Below are 20560 nucleotides of genomic sequence, written 5' to 3'. Positions count from 1 at the left end.
CAGGATGACTACAATTTCAAGGTAATCCTTTCTTCACCACATAATGAGTTCAAGGGCAGCCTGATCCAGATGGAACCTTACCCCAAGAAAACAAAACAAAACCCATAGTTTACCAAGAAATCCAAATAGAATTCCCCAAGAAAGTCCTCAATTTAGATATGGACCCACACCTTGAATCTCACTCCCAAAAAGCTGCTACAAACTCCTAAGTAAGTTTTCTTTAACCAACATAAAGTATAGGAGATGCCAATGTGTTTCTTGTAAGCATCCTACTAAGATGTTCCCTACTGGACTGTGGCCTCATCAGTCTCCTTACACTGGACACTACAGATCCTGTTTAAACCCTCTGCTCTGCTTCCTCATCCTCTCATGCGTACCCTGTGCATTAAATATCACAACTGTCTGCCAACATCCTCCCTCTCTCTCTCCTCACAGGCTCAGAGCCTCAGCACCTCCTAGCTGAACTGAACTGATCAATCGCTCACTAAAGGTTTTTCTAGGGCCAAAAAGATGGATCAGAAGGTCAAAGAACCTGCTACCAACCCTGACTACCTGAATTTGATCCCTCCCAAAAAATATGGTGGAAGGAAACTCACATGCACACAGACACACACCAAATAAATGAGCAAGGAAAATAAAAAAAAAATAAAATAAAAATAAAACTTCCTAAATCTACCAGGAATGTCTAGAAACTAACATGCAGCTCAAATATTAACTACACACCCAGTCCTAACTGTCCCAGACAAGCCTACTGTTTCCCACAGCAATTCCAGCATCCCCACTTCAAAGCTTACGGTCCTGGCTGCTATTGTTCTCCCCTTCAGTGTACAGTCAGTCACTAGTGAATGAAGAAGTGAATGAATGAGTACCTGCTCCTGCAAAGCTTCTTGGTAAGACTGAAGCGACTGTGTAGAAGGCTTTGGCTTATCCTCAAAGGCCAGTCCTGAGTTCCGGAGCCCATCAGTAAGAACTTTCTGCTCATGCTGTCCAACAGTGTTCCTAATAGCAGATAAACAGTTTCAATCAATTTATTATGAGAACAAGCAAACTCTAGAAGGAAACAAAAACAATTCTTTGCCTGGCATATAAAAAAAAAAGTCTTTAAAAACAAAGCCAACAAGATGGGTCAACAGGAACAGCAAATGCTGTGCCGTGCATTTCCAAGACTACAACTGAGAAGCAGCTCCTGCAAGTGGTTCTCTGTCCTGCTGTGGCATGCATGCTCTGGCATGTTTGAGCACATGCACAAACACATGAACAAAGAAAGAAAACAGAAGGTTTAAAAAATGAACTATAAGCCAAAATCAATCCTTCCCCCCTTAAGACACTTTCAGCAGGGTTGTGTCAGCAATAAGAAAGTAACTAAGAGCACCCAGAAGCATAAGGACCTGAGTTGGATCGCCAGCACACACGGCTAGGTGTGTGGGAGTTCAACTGCAAGGCCAGCAGGGGGAGGCAGAGACACACAGACTCCTGGGATAGCCAGATAGGTGAGTGCCAGGTTCCAGTGAGAAATCTTGTCTCAGAAACAAGGCAGGCAGATCCTGAGGAACAATACCTGAGTTGACCTCTGCCCTCCATACATACATGAATGTACAATGAAATATCCTCTCACACTAAAGATCAGAAAATAGGAACTGCTGCGTAATATGCAGAGAAATTAGAATCTTTGTGCACTGATAGTGGGAAGGCAAATAGTATACTACTGTGAAAGTAATATGGCAGTCCCTCCAAAATAGTTCTAAAACAAGTACCATGTTACCCCCAAAATGTATTTGTTACTATATATACAAAAGAAATGGGAAAAATACAATGATTCTAGTAGCAGCATGTTTACAACTAAGATGATAAAGGAGCTCCAGTGTCCGCCAGTGGCTAAATAAAAGTAGGCACACGATGCACTATTATTCAGCCTTGAAAAATCCTAGCATAAGTTACAAGGACCATCAGCAGCTAAGGACCCAAATGAGCCAGTCACAGTAAAACCCTGTCTGGGCCTCAGAGAGAACAGGGGCTGCCTGCGCATGTCACAAGAGAAATGCAGTCGCCCATCACTCAACTCACAGGATAGAGTTCTGATTTGTAAGATGGCCATGCAATGTTACAGATGCACTAAACACTACACCAAGTGCTCTTAAAGCCGTTAGGCTACACGAGCTTATACTGTGCATAATATAAGCACATTTATTTTAACTTTATTTTATTTTAAGACTTACACAGCTGGCGGTGCTACCTGGTGAGTGACAGGGGCAGAGACATGAGGGGCAGGCTGTCCTCCAATCATTCCTGAACCATCTAAAGGGAAATGGAAAAAAGGACATTTATTTCAGAATATTTAGTTACTATTAATAACATCTTATCCCTAAAGAAAATTATACCGCAAGCTTTTCCAAAGCACCAATACATCCTTCCAGGCTAAGAGTCAGTAAAAGAACATAGGAAAGCATAAAACAATTACAGCAAGTAACTATGAGACGCAATTAGTTTTATTTTGGTTTTAAAGCTGGGTCTTGTTTTATGACCCAAGGGGACTACAAGTTCCTCAGTTGCCCAAGTGGGCCTTGAACTCATGATCCTGCCTCTACCTATAACTGCATTTAAAAATGGCTATTGCTACAGTCTGTCCATCAAAATGTATGCAGGAATGTAATTCATAAACAAACTTAACAGAGTAAAAATTGAAGCCCCATGACTGAGTCGTGAATTGATAAGGAAGTGGGAAAAAATGATAAAGATATACATCCACATCTGCCTTCCATACATTATTTGGCCATATTAGGTCTCCTAAGCTATCTTTATTGAGTATCAGAACAAACTAATAAAATTGGACTTGATACTAAGGATGATTCTATTGTCAATAAATGTATAATACTTTGATTTAAATGAAACTCTATCTTTTTCATTTACATACTGTTGCTTCCATAAAAACAATTATCCTTACTAAACCACCAGGAAAATGTTTATAGAACATATAGAAAACTCACAGTATGCAATATTGGGATCCAGTGTATTTCTGGCACCATAAAAATAGTACGCATCATCATAAGGAGTTCGATAGTTAGGAGCTAGAGGGGCAAGTAGCGGAGGTGGAGGTGGATTCAGAGGCACAGGCAAAATCCTATAGCAAAATAAAACCAAAAACATTATCCTCATATTTTATTACTTTTAATCAAGATCTTTTACAAAAAAGGTATTATTAAAATTAAGCATCAACCTTGTACTAATTGTTCAAGAAAAATTAGGAATCAAAAAGCAAATAGTAACAAATTTTACAACTTCAGGAACACTTTGCTAAGATGCAAACAAGTTAAAGTAATCGAGTAATATCCAATAGCCATTATGTACCGTATTAAACAAAGGTATGTATGAGCCCTTGCCCTCAGTAATAATACAGAATCAACAGCTACAACAGTGCAGCATCCATGAGGCAAGTGACAAAGAATGCCAGAGGAATACAGAGCAGGAATACTCAGATATAAGGAGACAGGAGGAAAGCGGGAAGATTCCCCAAACAGGAAGTATTATATGTGATGAGAGTCACAGAGAGAGAGAGGACCAAGAGCTCCGCCACCTCAGGATTACAAATGGTTCTGTGTGGGCAAGACTGTGCATAGCATGAGTATGTTTATGAATGCCAATAGCTGCGAACACATGGTGTATAGGAAACTCATGTGTGTAGGAGAGGCTGGTCACATGAGTATGTACAAATGCACAAAGTAGCAGTCATCCTTGTATGTAAGTTCTGGGGAGCTGTCCACTTTGTTTGCAAGATGGGGTTGCTCACTGGCCAAGAAATCACTAATTACAGTGGCTGGCTAGCAAGCCCCAGGTATCCAGTCTCTGCCTGCCAGCACTGAGAACACAAATTCATCCCATAACACCCAGCATTTTTACTGACTGAGCTATCTCCCCGACCCAAAGGGTATATTTTTTATATGTAAAACCTACTGCTTTTTCCACAGAAAGTTAAACCACAATGTGGAATCCATATGGCCCTGATATATTTAAGAGTTCATAAATTTAAAATGTATAAAACCTTGTCCTTCCACATTTCCGCACTGAGGAGCAATATGTGTTTCTACCAGCACAGGATTTATTCTTCAATAATAGAAATGGCAAAGGCAAATGACTTTAGATAAACAAAGAAAAGGGGAGACTCTAGGTTTTTTTACTCAAACATTAACATATTTTGCCTTAAAGAATCTGAGGGCTAAGGTAACACCAAAGTCTCTTCGGTAAGCAGCAGTTCCACACGTTATTGGTCAGTCGGTGAGTCTAACCTCACCATCATCAGTGCAGACGCCAACAAAAACAACCTGAGTAACTGTTATGAAGACAATCTATTATCAGCAACTCCTAAATTGTATGTATACATAGAAAACTAATGCTCACATCAGCCCTCTAACTGTGTCAAGTATAACCATCACCTTTTACAAATGAGAAAACTTTTTTGCATAAAGTCCAGTGAAGCCGACTATTCCAGCCTCTAACCCACAACAGAAAGCACTGTGGCTCTCTAATTCCAGTCTCTCAGCCTTTGGAGTATGGAAGCCATTGAAGGAAATAAAGGAAGTACCTGAGAAAGGCTGTAAGAAAAGCCCCACAGTTTGTTAGTAACAAATAAAAGACCAAGTCCTGCTGAAAGATATCTCAGAAATGTGTTAGAAGATTAAGAAAAACATCTACAAATGTAAAGATATTCCTATAATTAGTATATTAATAATTACAGGCCAGAAAATATTCGTGTTACAGGGTTTCCTTTATGTATAGATTAGCATAAGGTGTTTTCCCTATAGAAATGACATGTTCAATATGAAATCCAGGGTTATAATCCCAACAGCCCAAGAGTAAGCCCAGAGAGAACTGTTAAACCAGATAGATGTGTACCAGATTAGTAAATTTTTCTGAATAAGCTGAAGAAACAATTCAATGATTGCCAAGTGGAAATAACTGAACAATGCATACCTTTTAAAAGACTTTAAAAATATGACCTAAAATATACTAGCATGTAGTTACTAATTCATTTTAAAAATAGTAAATGATAGGAACATTAGAGATTTCTCCTTTTTCTAATAGCAGAGAAGAAGTATCAATAACAATGAAGAAGGAAAAACTACTCAGCGAAGTTACTCATGATCCTATGCCATCTCTGAAGCATCATCGGCGGCAGCACACCCTTGTAAGGTAGAGCACAACGAGGCCTACCCTAGTTCCCAAAGACAAACATTTAAACAAGCACCTGGGATGCACCAGTTCACCAAGGGTGCTGCCGAGTCCACTGTGCAAGTCTTCATTGTGAGAAGGGGCGGAATGAACTGGTGGGACGGATGGGATAGACGGGGCAGAGAAGGGAGGGGGAGGTGTCTGGAAAGCTACTCTGGGTCTCTCAGGTGGTATCATCTCTTCAAAGTGTCTTGGTGTCAAACTAAACTGCTTTAGTCTATCAGGCTAAAATAAAGAAAAAGACAAAAAAAAAAAAAAAAAGAACCTGTTTGTTACATAGAATCATAAGTTTAAGGGTGACAAGGACCTCCAAGGACCCCAGCAGGCACTTAAGACAGTCACAGAACAGCAAAATTTTACAGCTAAAAAAGACCTTAAAGATCTGCTTCTTATTTTATAAGCAGGAAATGGAGACTGCCTGAGAAGCAGGTAAATCACCTAAAGGCTCATGATTGGTAAATGAATAAAGAACAAGTCCAGCCAGGCGTGAACTTTCCGCGCAGGTCTCTCTCTGTTAGACAGCAGCAGCACATCTCTCCTCAGTTGCTACTTGGGAGACCCACTAGGGAAGGCTTTGCAGGCCTCAGTCTCCCTACAACAATCATGTGAACACTGAAGGAAGCTGTGCCACAATAAGAACGAATTTAGAAAAAAGCCACAACAGGGTAGGCCAGAGCTGCTTACTAATCTTTACTCAAGAGTATCATTTTATGGAATTTTTAAATATTAAATAATATTTAACTATTCCCTCTAATACATATTTATTCAACTTGACACTCTTTAGGTGATTCAATTCCAGAATAAATAAGCTCTACTACAGACTATAAAATAATTTATAAATTTAATAAATTTATTAATCTACAGTTTTAAATTTTATAATTATTATATAAAGTTATTATAACATATATTTAATTATAGGAATATAATTTACATATTTGTATGATTTTATAAATTTATAAAACAATATGGTTGTATAAACTTGTTAATATAGATCATTATATAATTACTAAAACTATAATTCATAATTTAATAAATTTATTAAATAATCTTTAACTATTCCCTCTAATACATATTTATTCAACTTGACATTCTTTTTTTTTTTTGACTTTGATTTTTTTTTTTAATTAGGTATTTTCCTCAATTACATTTCCAATGCTATCCAAAAAGTCCCCAATACACTCCCCCCCCCCCATCAACTTGACATTCTTTAGGTAATTCAATTCCAGAATAAATAAGATCTACGATATACTGTAAAATTTAACATGCCAATGTATTATACTAAAAAGCTCAAGTTTCGAAAAGCTAATTTTTTATTGCAATGGCTACTTTAAAGGTATTTAATGAGAAACAAAAAGAATTACCTTTGGACCCTTTTTTTTTTTCCTTCCTGCAGGCAATATTTTCAGGAAGGATTTTTTCTCCCTGTTACTGGGAATCAGGGATTAAATTTAAGGCCTCACCCATGCTAAGCAGCAGCTCTCCCACTAAGCTATAGTACTGATCCTTTTAATTTTCTTGTTTTGTTTTTTACTTTACTTTGTGAGTCTTATTAAGATGCCCAGACTCACTGTAAACTTACTCGGTAGCCCACAGAGGCCTCAGCTTCTCAAGTAGCTATAAAAAGAATATAATCAGTCCTGGTTCAGGATTGATTTCTAAGGTTAAACTGTGTATGACATGAATAGTCAGAAACACAGAAACAAGCACGCTGGAGCAGTATAAAACACTAGGGCCAGCAGCCTCTGGTGACTGAACCAGGACTCTGCACATCTTAGGAACACGCACAACTGAGCTACACCATCACCCCAGCACCAAATTTTAAAGCAAATAACCCAAGGCACACATACTTAAGTCAATCAATAAGTTATCTATACCTGAATAATAATTAACACGAATTTTAAGGATTTGCTAGATCCTTTTTAAAGACTGAAAATGTTATTAAAACTAGAGGTCTTAACCATCATTAGCAAAAGAAACAAAAACTTTCAGCAAATAAACACTACACATCCAACAGCAACAAAGGGCACTGTGGGGAAAGCAGTAAATCGTTACCTCCTCCTTACTTAACTGCAATGATGAGTGGGAGCCATTCCACTTAAGGACGTTGAGAATTGCAAAAGTCAAGTAAAAAGAGTGTGATTATCCTTCCAGTTTCACAGTAACAGGATCAAAGACACAAGTTACACATTTAAAAAAAAATTATTCTCATCAAGAAAAATAAATTGTTAAGACATACTTAACAGTATTAACATCGAGTTTAAGTTACACTGGTTTAACTTTCACATGGATGTGGCACATATACACAGAAGACAAAACAAACTAAAAAACTGATACACAAATGAAAGGGGAGTCATCTTAAACTAACAGTGGGTAACATGAACAACAGTTAACATTTCTATATTTCACAGTAGTTATGACTGATATTTATGAAAATCCAACGGAACTGCCCTTTACAGTATCCCAACATGTTAAGCCTCCCCTACTACTAAGACACTTGAGGCTTCTTTGAATAAAGGATTAAACACTAAAAGATGCCAAGAACTCTTACCGATTTTTCAGGGTCTTGTACTCCAGAAGTTGTAATTCCAAATGCTAAATCTTTTTCTCTAAACAAAATTAAGATTTTGTAAATTGAAAAATTGTAGTAAACACACTTTGTAAAAATTGTCATCATAAATGAAATATGTCTGTACATGAAGCCTGTATAGTACATTTCCAAATACAAATAATGCCTTTGAAAATAAAGCTTTAAAATTCTAAAGTCAAATTTAATCATAGTACATAGGAAACTGTAATTTACATGTCAAGTGCCTTCGCTCTCAATGAATACTGGTGACATTTCAAAGACAAAGTAATTTGCACAGAATAACAGACAAAAACAAAACCAAGTATTTTATTTAAAAAAAAAAAATTAAAACCTCTTTAAGAGCACATGTATATTTTCATGCCAAAAAGTTAAATTCCTTCCATAAAGATTTTTAAAGAAAGTCTCCATAACACTGGAGAGACACTCAGCAGTTCAGAGCCCTTGCTGCTCTTGCAGAGGACCCAGGCTCGGTGCTCAGCATCCACTTGGCAGCTCATAAGCACTAGAAACCCAGTTCTACAGATCCAGGCACCCTCTTCTGGCCCCAAGGGAACCAGGCACACACCAGCATACACATTTTACATGTAGACCAACAGGCAAAACACCCATACACATAATATAAAAATAAATCTCAATAGTGCAGGGCTTGCTTAACTAACAAGTACAAGGCTCTGAGTTTGAAGGCCAGCACTACAAAAATTAGTGATTTTTTTTAAGGTAGCTTAATAGTAGATATTAACATATTACTTTCCTCTTGAGGTGAGAAAAAAAATAACAAGGTAACTTTCAAATTCTTCGGAACCAATATTTTTATTCCTAATCTTAATGCTTCACAGATTAAGAAAATTGTGAAAGGATCAGAAGGGTTAAAATTGATTAGTTACATCTGTGAAACCGTCAAAGGAAAATTAATCAAAAATAAAAAAGATTCTAGGCAGGTTTGACTACAATGAAGTACTGTGATTTATACACTTTATACGCATGAGTGTATGCTTACCATTTATTTTCAAAGTAAACTACTTTTGAGTCTGTTTGTATATGGGCAATAATCTAGCAGACAATGGTAGGTGATTCACAATCAAATTACAGTAGAAAACACTGTCATTTACTCTTGTCATTTCACGAAAATGCTTTGTGCTAACTGCAAGCTTCTCATTACCGTCTCTTCTTCTTCTGTTGCTCAGCTATCTGCTCTAGTAGTTCTTGCCTGTATTTCTCCTTCCTTCTCTTGCTAAGTTCTCGATCTTCACCTCCTGGATTAAAAAAGAAAGAAAAGAAAAAAGAAAAAAAAAAAACCTTAACTCTTTTTTATGGCATGCAACTAAAACTCAAGCTTAAGAAATTCAGTGTTGCCAGGCAGTGGTGGTGCACACCTTTAATCCCAGCACTCAGGAGGCAGAGGCAGGTGGATTTCTGAGTTCAAGGCCACCCTGTCTACAGAGTGAGTTCCAGGACAGCCAGGGCTACACAGAGAAACTATGTCTCAAAAAACAAAAAAAGCTCATCCAGCTGGATCAGCGCCGGGGTAGCGGGAGCGCAGGGTTGCCTGACACCCGCCAGCTACCCACGACCCCCGCCGCAGGATTTTGGGACTGCTGGTGAGTGGAACACAGCTTCTGCTCCAGTCCAATCACGCGGGACCTGAGACTGCTCTGGTTGGGGAGAGGGAAATCCGGCCTACATAGGGCCACAACCCTCTTCCAGTCAGAAAAACACCTGGGCAGCTGGGGCGCAGGGTCTGCTGACACTCGCCAGCTACCCACAACACCCACCACAGGATCTTAAGACTTCTGGTGAGTGGAGCACAGCTTCTGCTCCAATCCAATTGCGCGGGACCTGAGACTGCATTAGTTAGGGAAGCAGAAACCGGCCTGAGTAGGACCACAGGCCTCATCCGGCTGGATCAGCGCCGGGGTAGCGGGAGCTCAGGGTTGCCTGACACCCGCCAGCTACCCACGACCCCCGCCGCAGGATTTTGGGACTGCTGGTGAGTGGAACACAGCTTCTGCTCCAATCCAATTGCGCGGGACCTGAGACTGCATTAGTTAGGGAAGCAGTAACCGGCCTGAGTAGGGCTACAGGCCTCACCCGGCCGGATCAGCGCCAGGGTAGCGGGAGCGCAGGGTTGCCTGACACCCGCCAGCTACCCAAGACCCCCGCCACAGGATTTTGGGACTGCTGGTGAGTGGAACACAGCTTCTGCTCCAGTCCAATCACGCGGGACCTGAGACTGCTCTGGTTGGGGAGAGAGAAATCCGGCCTACATAGGGCCACAACCCTCTTCCGGTCAGAAAAGCACCTGGGCAGCTGGGGCGCAGGGTCAGCTGACACTCACCAGCTACCCACAACGCCCACCACAGGATCTTAAGACTTCTGGAGAGTGGAACACAGCTTCTGCTCCAATCCAATTGCACGCGGGACCAGAGACTGCATTAGTTAGGGAAGCAGAAAAACGGCCTGAGTAGGACCACAGGCCTCTTCCGGCTGGACCAGCTACCCACGACCCCCGCCGCAGGATTTAGAGACTGCTGGTGAGTGGAACACAGCTTCTGCTCCAATCTTTAAATAGTGACAACGATAACAACTAACCCCAGAGATTACCAGATGGCGAAAGGTAAACGTAATAATCTTACTAACAGGAACCAAGACCACTCACCATCATCAGAACCCAGCACCCCCACTTCGCCCAGTCCAGGGCACCCCAACACACCGGAAAAGCTAGACACGGATTTAAAAGCATATCTCCTGATGATGATAGAGGACTTCAAGAAGGACTTTAATAACACACTTAAAGAAATGCAGGAGAACACTGATAAAAAGGCAGAAGACAATAAAGAGGAAGCACAAAAATCCCTTAAAGAATTGCAGGAGAACACTGCTAAAGAGTTACAAATCCTTAAAGAAAAACATGATAACATAATCAAACAGGTAGAAGTCCTTACAGAAAAACAGGAAAACACATCCAAACAGATGATGGAAATGAACAAAACCATACTAGACCTAAAAAGGGAAGTAGACACAATAAAGAAAACCCAAAATGAGGCAACACTGGAGATAGAAACCCTAGGAAAGAAATCTGGAACCATAGATACGAGCATCAGCAACAGAATACAAGAGATGGAAGAGAGAATCTCAGGTGCAGAAGATTCCATAGAGAACATCAGCACAACAATCAAGGAAAATGTAAAATGCAAAAAGATCCTCACTCAAAACATCCAAGAAATACAGGACATAATGAGAAGACCAAACCTACGGATAATAGGAGTGGATGAGAATGAAGATTTTCAACTCAAAGGACCAGCAAACATCTTCAACAAAATTATAGAAGAAAACTTCCCAAATCTAAAGAAAGAGATGCCCATGAACATACAAGAAGCCTACAGAACTCCAAATAGACTGGACCAGAAAAGAAATACCTCCCGACACATAATAATCAGAGCAACAAATGCTCTAAATAAAGATAGAATACTAAAAGCAGTAAGAGAAAAAGGCCAAGTAACATATAAAGGCAAGCCTATCAGAATTACACCAGACTTTTCACCAGAGACTATGAAAGCCAGAAGATCCTGGACGGATGTTATACAGACACTAAAAGAACACAAATTCCAGCCCAGGCTACTATACCCAGCCAAACTCTCAATTAACATAGATGGAGAAACCAAAGTATTCCACGACAAAACCAAATTCACACATTATCTCTCCACGAATCCAGCCCTTCAAAGGATAATAACAGAAAAAAACCAATACAAGGACAGGAACCACGCCCTAGAAACAACAAGAAGGTAATCCCTCAACAAACCTAAAAGAAGACAGCCACAAGAACAAAATGCCAACTTTAACATCAAAAATAACAGGAAACAACAATTACTTTTCCTTAATATCTCTTAATATCAATGGACTCAACTCCCCGATAAAAAGACATAGACTAACAAACTGGCTACACAAACAAGACCCAACATTTTGCTGCTTACAGGAAACTCATCTCAGAGAAAAGGATAGACACTACCTCAGAATGAAAGGCTGGAAAACAATTTTCCAAGCAAATGGCATGAAGAAACAAGCTGGAGTAGCCATTCTAATATCTGATAAGATTGACTTCCAACCCAAAGTCATTAAAAAAGACAGGGAGGGACACTTCATACTCATCAAAGGTAAAATCCTCCAAGAGGAACTATCAATCCTGAATATCTATGCTCCAAATACAAAGGCAGCCACATTCATTAAAGAAACTTTAGTAAAGCTCAAAGCACACATTGCACCTCATACAATAATAGTGGGAGACTTCAACACACCACTTTCACCAATGGACAGATCATGGAAACAGAAACTAAACAGGGACACAGTGAAACTAACAGAAATTATGAATCAAATGGATCTGGCAGATATCTACAGAACATTCTATCCTAAAACAAAAGGATACACCTTCTTCTCAGCACCTCATGGTACCTTCTCCAAAATTGACCACATAATTGGTCACAAAACAGGCCTCAACAGATATAAAAATATTGAAATTGTCCCATGCATCCTATCAGATCACCATGGACTAAGGCTGATCTTCAATAACAAAATAAATAATAGAAAGCCAACCTTCACGTGGAAACTGAACAACACTCTTCTCAATGATACCTTGGTCAAGGAAGGAATAAAGAAAGAAATTAAGGACTTTTTAGAGTTCAATGAAAATGAAGCCACAACATACCCAAACTTATGGGACGCAATGAAAGCATTTTTAAGAGGAAAACTCATAGCTCTGAGTGCCTCCAAAAGGAAACTAGAGAGAGCACACATTAGCAGCTTGACAACACACCTAAAAGCACTAGAACAAAAGGAAGCAAATTCACCCAAGAGGAGTAGACGGCAGGAAATAATCAAACTCAGGGGTGAAATCAACCAAGTGGAAACAAGAAAAACTATTCAAAGAATCAACCAATCAAGGAGCTGGTTCTTTGAGAAAATCAACAAGATAGATAAACCCTTAGCCAGACTCACTAGAGGGCACAGGGAAAGCATCCTAATTAACAAAATCAGAAATGAAAAAGGAGACATAACAACAGATCCTGAAGACATCCAAAACACCATCAGATCCTTCTACCAAAGGCTATACTCAACAAAACTGGAGAACCTGGATGAAATGGAGAAGTTCCTAGACAGATACCAGGTACCAAAGCTGAATCAAGATCAGGTTAATGATCTAAACAGCCCTATATCCCCCAAAGAAATAGAAGCAGTCATTAATAGTCTCCCAACTAAAAAAAGCCCAGGACCAGATGGGTTTAGTGCAGAGTTCTATCAGACCTTCAAAGAAGATCTAATCCCAGTTCTTCACAAACTATTCCACAAAATAGAAACAGAAGGTACTCTACCCAACTCATTCTATGAAGCCACAATTACTCTGATACCTAAGCCACAAAAAGACCCAACAAAGATAGAAAACTTCAGACCAATATCCCTTATGAATATTGATGCAAAAATCCTCAATAAAGTTCTTGCTAACCGAATCCAAGAACACATCAAAACAATCATCCATCCTGACCAAGTAGGTTTCATCCCAGGGATGCAGGGATGGTTCAATATACGGAAATCCATCAACGTAATCCAGTATATAAACAAACTCAAAGACAAAAACCACATGGTCATCTCCTTAGATGCGGAAAAAGCATTTGACAAGATCCAACACCCATTCATGATAAAAGTCTTGGAAAGATCAGGAATTCAAGGCCCATACCTAAACATGATAAAAGCAATCTACAGCAAACCAGTAGCCAACATCAAAGTAAATGGTCAGAAGCTTGAAGCAATCCCTCTAAAATCAGGGACTAGACAAGGCTGTCCACTTTCTCCATACCTATTCAACATTGTACTTGAAGTCCTAGCCAGAGCAATTCGACAACAAAAGGAGATCAAAGGGATACAAATTGGAAAAGATGAAGTCAAAATATCACTTTTTGCAGATGATATGATAGTATATATAAGTGACCCTAAAAATTCCACCAGAGAACTCCTAAGCCTGATAAACAGCTTCGGTGAAGTAGCTGGATATAAAATTAACTCAAACAAATCAATGGCCTTTCTCTACACAAAGAATAAACAGGCTGAGAAAGAAATTAGGGAAACAACACCCTTCTCAATAGTCACAAATAATATAAAATATCTTGGCGTGACTCTAACTAAGGAAGTGAAAGATCTGTATAATAAAAACTTCAAGTCTCTGAAGAAAGAAATTATAGAAGATCTCAGAAGATGGAAAGATCTCCCATGCTCATGGATTGGCAGGATCAACATTGTAAAAATGGCTATCTTGCCAAAAGCAATCTACAGATTCAATGCAATCCCCATCAAAATTCCAAATCAATTCTTCAACGAATTAGAAAGTGCAATCTGCAAATTCATCTGGAATAACAAAAAACCTAGGATAGCAAAAACTCTCCTCAAGGATAAAAGAACCTCTGGTGGAATCACCATGCCGGACCTAAAGCTCTACTACAGAGCAATTGTGATAAAAACTGCATGGTACTGGTATAGTGACAGACAAATAGACCAATGGAATAGAATTGAAGACCCAGAAATGAATCCACACACCTATGGTCACTTGATCTTCGACAAGGGAGCTAAAAACATCCAGTGGAAGAAAGACAGCATTTTCAACAAATGGTGCTGGCACAACTGGTTGTTAACATGTAGAAGAATGCGAATCGATCCATTCCTATCTCCTTGTACTAAGGTCAAGTCTAAGTGGATCAAGGAACTTCACATAAAACCAGAGACACTGAAACTTATAGAGGAGAAAGTGGGGAAAAGCCTTGAAGATATGGGCACAGGGGAAAAATTCCTGAATCGAACAGTAATGGCTTGTGCTGTAAGATCGAGAATTGACAAGTGGGACCTCATGAAACTACAAAGCTTCTGCAAGGCTAAAGACACCATCAATAAGACAAAAAAACCACCAACAGATTGGGAAAGGATCTTCACCTATCCTAAATCAGATAAGGGACTAATATCCAATATATATAAAGAACTCAAGAAGGTGGACTCCAGAAAGTCAAATAACCCCATTAAAAAATGGGGCTCAGAACTGAACAAAGAATTCTCACCTGAGGAATACCGAATGGCAGAGAAGCACCTGAAAAAATGTTCAACATCCTTAATCATCAGGGAAATGCAAATCAAAACAACCCTGAGATTCCACCTCACACCAGTCAGAATGGCTAAGATCAAAAATTCAGGTGACAGCAGATGCTGGCGAGGATGTGGAGAAAGTGGAACACTCCTCCATTGTTGGTGGGATTGCAAGCTTGTACAACCACTCTGGAAATCAGTCTGGCGGTTCCTCAGAAAATTGGACATAGTACTACCGGAGGATCCAGCAATACCTCTCCTGGGCATATATCCAGAAGATGTCCCAACCGGTAAAAAGGACACATGCTCCACTATGTTCATAGCAGCCCTATTTATAATAGCCAGAAGCTGGAAAGAACCCAGATGTCCCTCAACAGAGGAATGGATACAGAAATTATGGTACATTTACACAATGGAGTACTACTCAGCTATTAAAAAGAATGAATTTATGAAATTCCTAGCCAAATGGATGGACCTGGAGGGCATCATCTTGAGTGAAGTAACACAATCACAAAAGATCTCACACAATATGTATTCATTGATAAGTGGATATTAGCCCAAAACTTAGGATACCCAAGATATAAGATACAATTTGCTAAACGCATGAAACTCAAGAAGAATGAAGACCAAAGTGTGGACATTGTGCACCATCTTAGAATTGGGAACAAAACACCCAGGGAAGGAGTTACAGAGACAAAGTTCGTAGCTGTGATGAAAGGATGGACCATTTAGAGACTGCTGTATCCAGGGATCCGTCCCATAATCAGCTTCTAAACGCTGACACCATTGCATACACTAGTAAGATCTTGCTGAAAGGACCCAAATATAGCTGTCTCTTGTGAGACGATGCCGGGGCCTAGCAAACACAGGAGTGGATGTTCACAGTCAGCTATTGGATGTATCACAGGGCTCCCAATGGAGAAGCTAGAGAAAGTACCCAAGGAGCTAAAGGGATCTGCAACCCTATTGTTGGAACAACATGATGTACTAACCAGAACCCTGGAGCTCTTGTCTCTAGCTGCATATGTATCAAAAGATGGCCTAGTCGGCCATCAATGGAAAGAGAGGCCCATTGGACTTGCAAACTTTATATGCCCCAATATAGGGGAATGCCAGGGCCAAAAGAATGGGAATGGGTGGGTAGGGAAGTGGGGGGCGCTATGGGGGACTTTTGGGATAGTATTGGAGATGTAATTGAGGAAAATATGTAATAAAAATATTAAAAATAAATAAATAAATAAAATTTACCTTAATATGTAAAAAAAAAAAAAAAAACAAAAAAAGAGAGAGAGAGATTCAGTGTTTAAGTGATTGCTATGGTTATGAGGAAAGTCACAGCAATACACCAATAACTTCCTTAATGTATGAGTTCAAGTCATGGGTCAAACATGACATGCATTAGTAATTGCAAAACTTTTCTCTGAGGAACAGAAGGCTCTACTCCCCAACCCTTTATATGCTGGTTTGAATGAGAAATGTTCCTCCTGAGTCCTGGCCTTTAGACACTTGGTCCGAGTTTGTGACACTGTTTGGAAGTGTGCCTGAGTGGGCTGAGCACGTACGGTCTTGCCTTACTTCCAGTTTGCTCTCTCTGCTTTATGCTTGTGCTTTAAGCTATGAACTCTCAGCTTTCTCCTCCTCCTATGCGGCTTAGCACTTGCTTCCTTGCTGTCCCCTCCATAATGGAGTCTAACCATCTGCCACTAGACATCAAATAAACTCTTCTTTAAGTTGCCTTGGTCACAAGTGTCTCATCACAGCAACAGAAGAGTAACTAACTAAGATACCTTTATAGCTTCTATAAACTTCAAGTATCTATCTAAAAGTGAGAACAGGTCCTCTGTTTACTTCTAATGATCCTAATAATGGAGTTCCAACAATTGTGTACCATGGGCAAGGCCCTGAAGATAGATCTATCATTCATTCTCTCTCTCTCTCTCTCTCTCTCTCTCTCTCTCTCTCTCTCTCTCTCTCTCTCTCTCTCTCTCTCCCCTTCCCTCTCTCTCTCTCCTTACTCTCTCTCTCTCTCTCTCACACACACACACACATACACACACACATGACAAAAAGTAGATGAAATAAGAGTGTTAAAATAGTTAGTGTTCCTAATAATAATGAAGAAATAATACTACTAGAACAAGGATAACCCATATGAGGAGGTATTCCGTAGTATAGAAGGTAAAAAGCCACAAAAGAGCATCCCTCTGATTCTACATTGAGAATAGGTTCCGTTATCTACAAAATTGTGACTTTTTTTAATGCTCATCAGAAAGCTGAGGTTGTCAATAACTAGAAGAACTGAACATCAAGGAGTAAATCAGTAATCCATACAGAGGTGGGAACCCAAGCATCGTCACGCCAGCAGACTATGGGGATGAGGAAGCTGCCATACAGTGCATAAAAGAAACCAGCTGATTCCTCAAAGGATTTTTACAAGCCATGTGTGCATTAGAGTAAACTATAAAGTCCCAGAACAAGAGGAATCTTTAATCATTTGCTGGCCTCTGCCAAAGGCTCACCAGAAAGAGAAGCAATACAGGGTGTACTGGTTAGTTTTGTGTCAACTTGACACAGCTGGAGTTATCACAGAGAAAGGACCTTCAGTTGAGGAAATGCCTCCATGAGATCCAACTGTAAGGCATTTTCTCAATTAGAGATCAAGGGGGAAAGGCCCCTTGTGGGTGGTGCCATCTCTGGGCTGGTAGTCTTGGTTCTATAAGAGAGCAGGCTGAGCAAGCCAGGGGAGGCAAGCCAGTAAAGAACATCCCTCCATGGCCTCTGCATCAGCTCCTGCTCCCTGACCTGCTTGAGTTCCAGTCCTGACTTCCTTTGGTGATGAACAGCAGCATGGAAGTGTAAGCCAAATAAACCCTTTCCTCCCCAACTTGCTTCTTGGTCACAATGTTTGTGCAGGAATAGAAACCCTGACTAAGACACAGGGGTTCTGGAAAAGGCCCTTCCATGGCTCTTAGGCATACCATATGTCCTACTTTCCAGACTTCTCTCATACAAATCAACAGCTGTCATTAGCTGGTGAGGGCTAAGGAACTGCTGCATGAAATCCTGATGAAAGCCCTACACAAACATAAACCACCACTCTTGGGGAAAGATGGGAACATTGAGACAGACAGAGACAGCCCTCCACCAACAGCAAGAATAATCTACCCTCTTCCTCAGGAGCACAGAGGTCTTGCTGAAACCTGCTGAACAAGATTGCTCAAAGAAATCACTACACCTATGGGCAAGGAGGTCAGATAATCAATACTTCTCTAAATGATTGGAAAAAAATCCTTAAGATCAACCAGCCTGATTTAACTGAGTTACAAACCATTATGACTGAAAACCAGACCATAAACAATCTTTTAAATACACACTGTATTTTCTAAGCCATTAAAAAGATTATTTACATAGGCATGGTGGCTCATGCATGCAATCTCAGTAGATCTCAAGTTGATGTCCAACCTGGTCTATAGCAATTTTTTGAAACAGTGCCACAGAAAACAAAGAAAAAGGAAGAAAGAAGCACACACATGTAATTTCAGCACTTAGAAGGCAGACAGGGTTGTGAATTCAGTCAGTCTGAACTACAAAGCAAGTTCTAGTCCAACTTGGGTTACTCAACAAGATTCTGTTTCAAATATTCTAAACCAAAAAAGTAAATAAAAAGCTTTTAAAACCTTTTAATAAGTCCCGCAAATTTGAAATAATATTTTGTGAATTGTGCTCCCAGACTATAAGAGACACCGACATGCATTAAGAATGTAGCTCTGTGGTATAACTCTTAGCTGGTAGGCATAACAGTGCTCGACTCAATCCCTAGGACTGAAGTACAAACAGGCAGTAACAAAATACAAAACTGAAGGAAAGCTTTCAATTGTATAAATTTAAATATATACGTCTAAGTAATTTGTGTTCTCTTCCAAATGCCATAGCACATTGTTATTTCCCTCCAAACTTGCTCATGCGCTCCCCGTAACTCCTCCCTGCTAAGAAAGGGTGTGTATCAGTGGTTTTTAACTTTCCTAATGCTGTGACTCGTTAATAGTTCCTTATGTTGTGATGACCCCCAATTACAAAAGTATTTCACTGCTACTTCATAACTACAATTCTGATACCGTTATGAACCATTATGCAAATAAATATCAGATAACCAGGATATCTGATATGCAACCCCTGTGAGGGTTGAGATGGACAGACTGAGAACCCACTGGTCTATGTAGCCCTGGCTGTCCTGGCACTCATTACGTAGACCAGGATGGCCCCAGATGCACAGAGATCTGCTTGCCTCTACCTCACCTCCAAGTGTTGCGATGAAAGTGTTGCGATGTGTACTACCATGTTCACCTTAGTTTTATTTTGTTTTTTGATTAAGTAAAAGTCCCAAATGAAATTTCTGAAGCTAAACAATAGGAAAATAAATTTTAGTACAAGTGGAGTTGGAGTAACATGAAAAAAAAAAAAAAAATCCACCGCCTTTAGAGAGACATAAGTTCCCTATCTATGCAAACCTCCTCAGGGATAGAGATCCTCAAATGTAAGATGAACCACTTTGAAAGATGTCAGTCGTTCACTGCAAACACTCGACTACTGTGTCGTGTTGCTCACAGCTCCTAACTGCATACCGGTGACCTAAGTCCACTCCTCTGCAGATGGCAGGGTAACCTTGCTGATAAAATTAATTTTCAGCCTGCTTTCACATTACCACTTCCCCTTTTACCATCCATTCAAAATATAGCCTAAACATGTGTATTTATTCTGATCTAAAAGATAAACTTGCTCAAACCTTATAGGCAACAAGAACTAAGTTTTTGTGAACACAGCCATCTTTCTCACAATAGTCATTTCTAGGAAATAAATGTCTAAAACTACCAAGTAACTATGTCTCAAAGACAAAATGTAACTTTTAGGTTGCTTTTAGGTTGGATCAACCTAATATGCTATTCAATTTTCTCATGTATCTTACTAAAACTAAATTTTAGCTAAGCTTTCAAAATGCCCATTCAAAGAACAACTTCTTTTGTATACAAAGCTATAAGCAAAAATCAAGGCTCACCATACCATTTCTGAAATGAAATGAGGACAAACATAATATAGCAAACCAAAAGGACTATATTCAGTAATAACCTAGACCTTTGATTAAAAAAAAAAATAGAAAATTTGGGTCATCATGATTTTGAAAAAAAAATTATTCAGAAACTATATAAAAAGAACAAATATGATAGCTTTAATATAAATGGCCCACATCAGCTCATATATTTTGAATGTTTAGTCACTGGGATGGAGCTCTCTGATAGGATTAGAAGGATTAGGATATGAAAGGGCAGCCTTGTTAGAGGAAGTGTGTCACTGGAGGTGGGCTTTTAAAACCTTAAAAGCCTTTCTCGGTCTCTGAGGGTCTCGGTTTCTTTTTCACTTCTCTCTGTCAGTCTCTATGTCTGTGTCTGTGTCTTTCACAGTCACAGTCTCAATCCCTCTCAGCATCTCCCTCTCTCTCTCTCTCTCTCTCTCTCTCTCTCTCTCTCTCTCTCTCTCTCTCTCTCACACACACACACACACACACACACACACGCACTCTAGAATAATGATTAAGGCAGCAAGAGTAGTAGAATGGAATGTTCAAAAGAAGTGAAATAA

General features: G+C 39.7%; 1 protein-coding gene across 11 annotated transcripts in view; it reads right to left on the bottom strand.

The window, feature by feature from the left end:
* Cspp1 (centrosome and spindle pole associated protein 1) overlaps positions 1-20560 on the bottom strand; it is a 125883-nt gene that overhangs the window by 52350 nt on the left and 52973 nt on the right. For 5 of the 11 annotated variants that reach the window (XM_029475063.2, XM_085835597.1, XM_085835591.1 and 2 more), the window contains 7 exons: positions 8970-9063; positions 7772-7829; positions 7276-7317; positions 5240-5448; positions 2985-3118; positions 2217-2295; positions 870-999 (listed from right to left, as the gene is read on the bottom strand). In XM_029475063.2, coding sequence (XP_029330923.1) covers positions 870-999; positions 2217-2295; positions 2985-3118; positions 5240-5448; positions 7276-7317; positions 7772-7829; positions 8970-9063 — 746 coding nt within the window. The remainder of the gene's footprint in view (positions 1-869; positions 1000-2216; positions 2296-2984; positions 3119-5239; positions 5449-7275; positions 7318-7771; positions 7830-8969; positions 9064-20560) is intronic. The other 6 variants (XM_029475064.2, XM_029475065.2, XM_021171227.3 and 3 more) reach the window with 2 other exon arrangements.

The sequence above is a fragment of the Mus caroli genome, unplaced genomic scaffold (genome assembly GCF_978045245.1).
Source record: "Mus caroli unplaced genomic scaffold, Mus_caroli_1 scaffold_1, whole genome shotgun sequence".
Lineage (NCBI taxonomy): Eukaryota > Metazoa > Chordata > Mammalia > Rodentia > Muridae > Mus > Mus caroli.
This window is presented reverse-complemented; position numbering and strand designations above follow the sequence as displayed.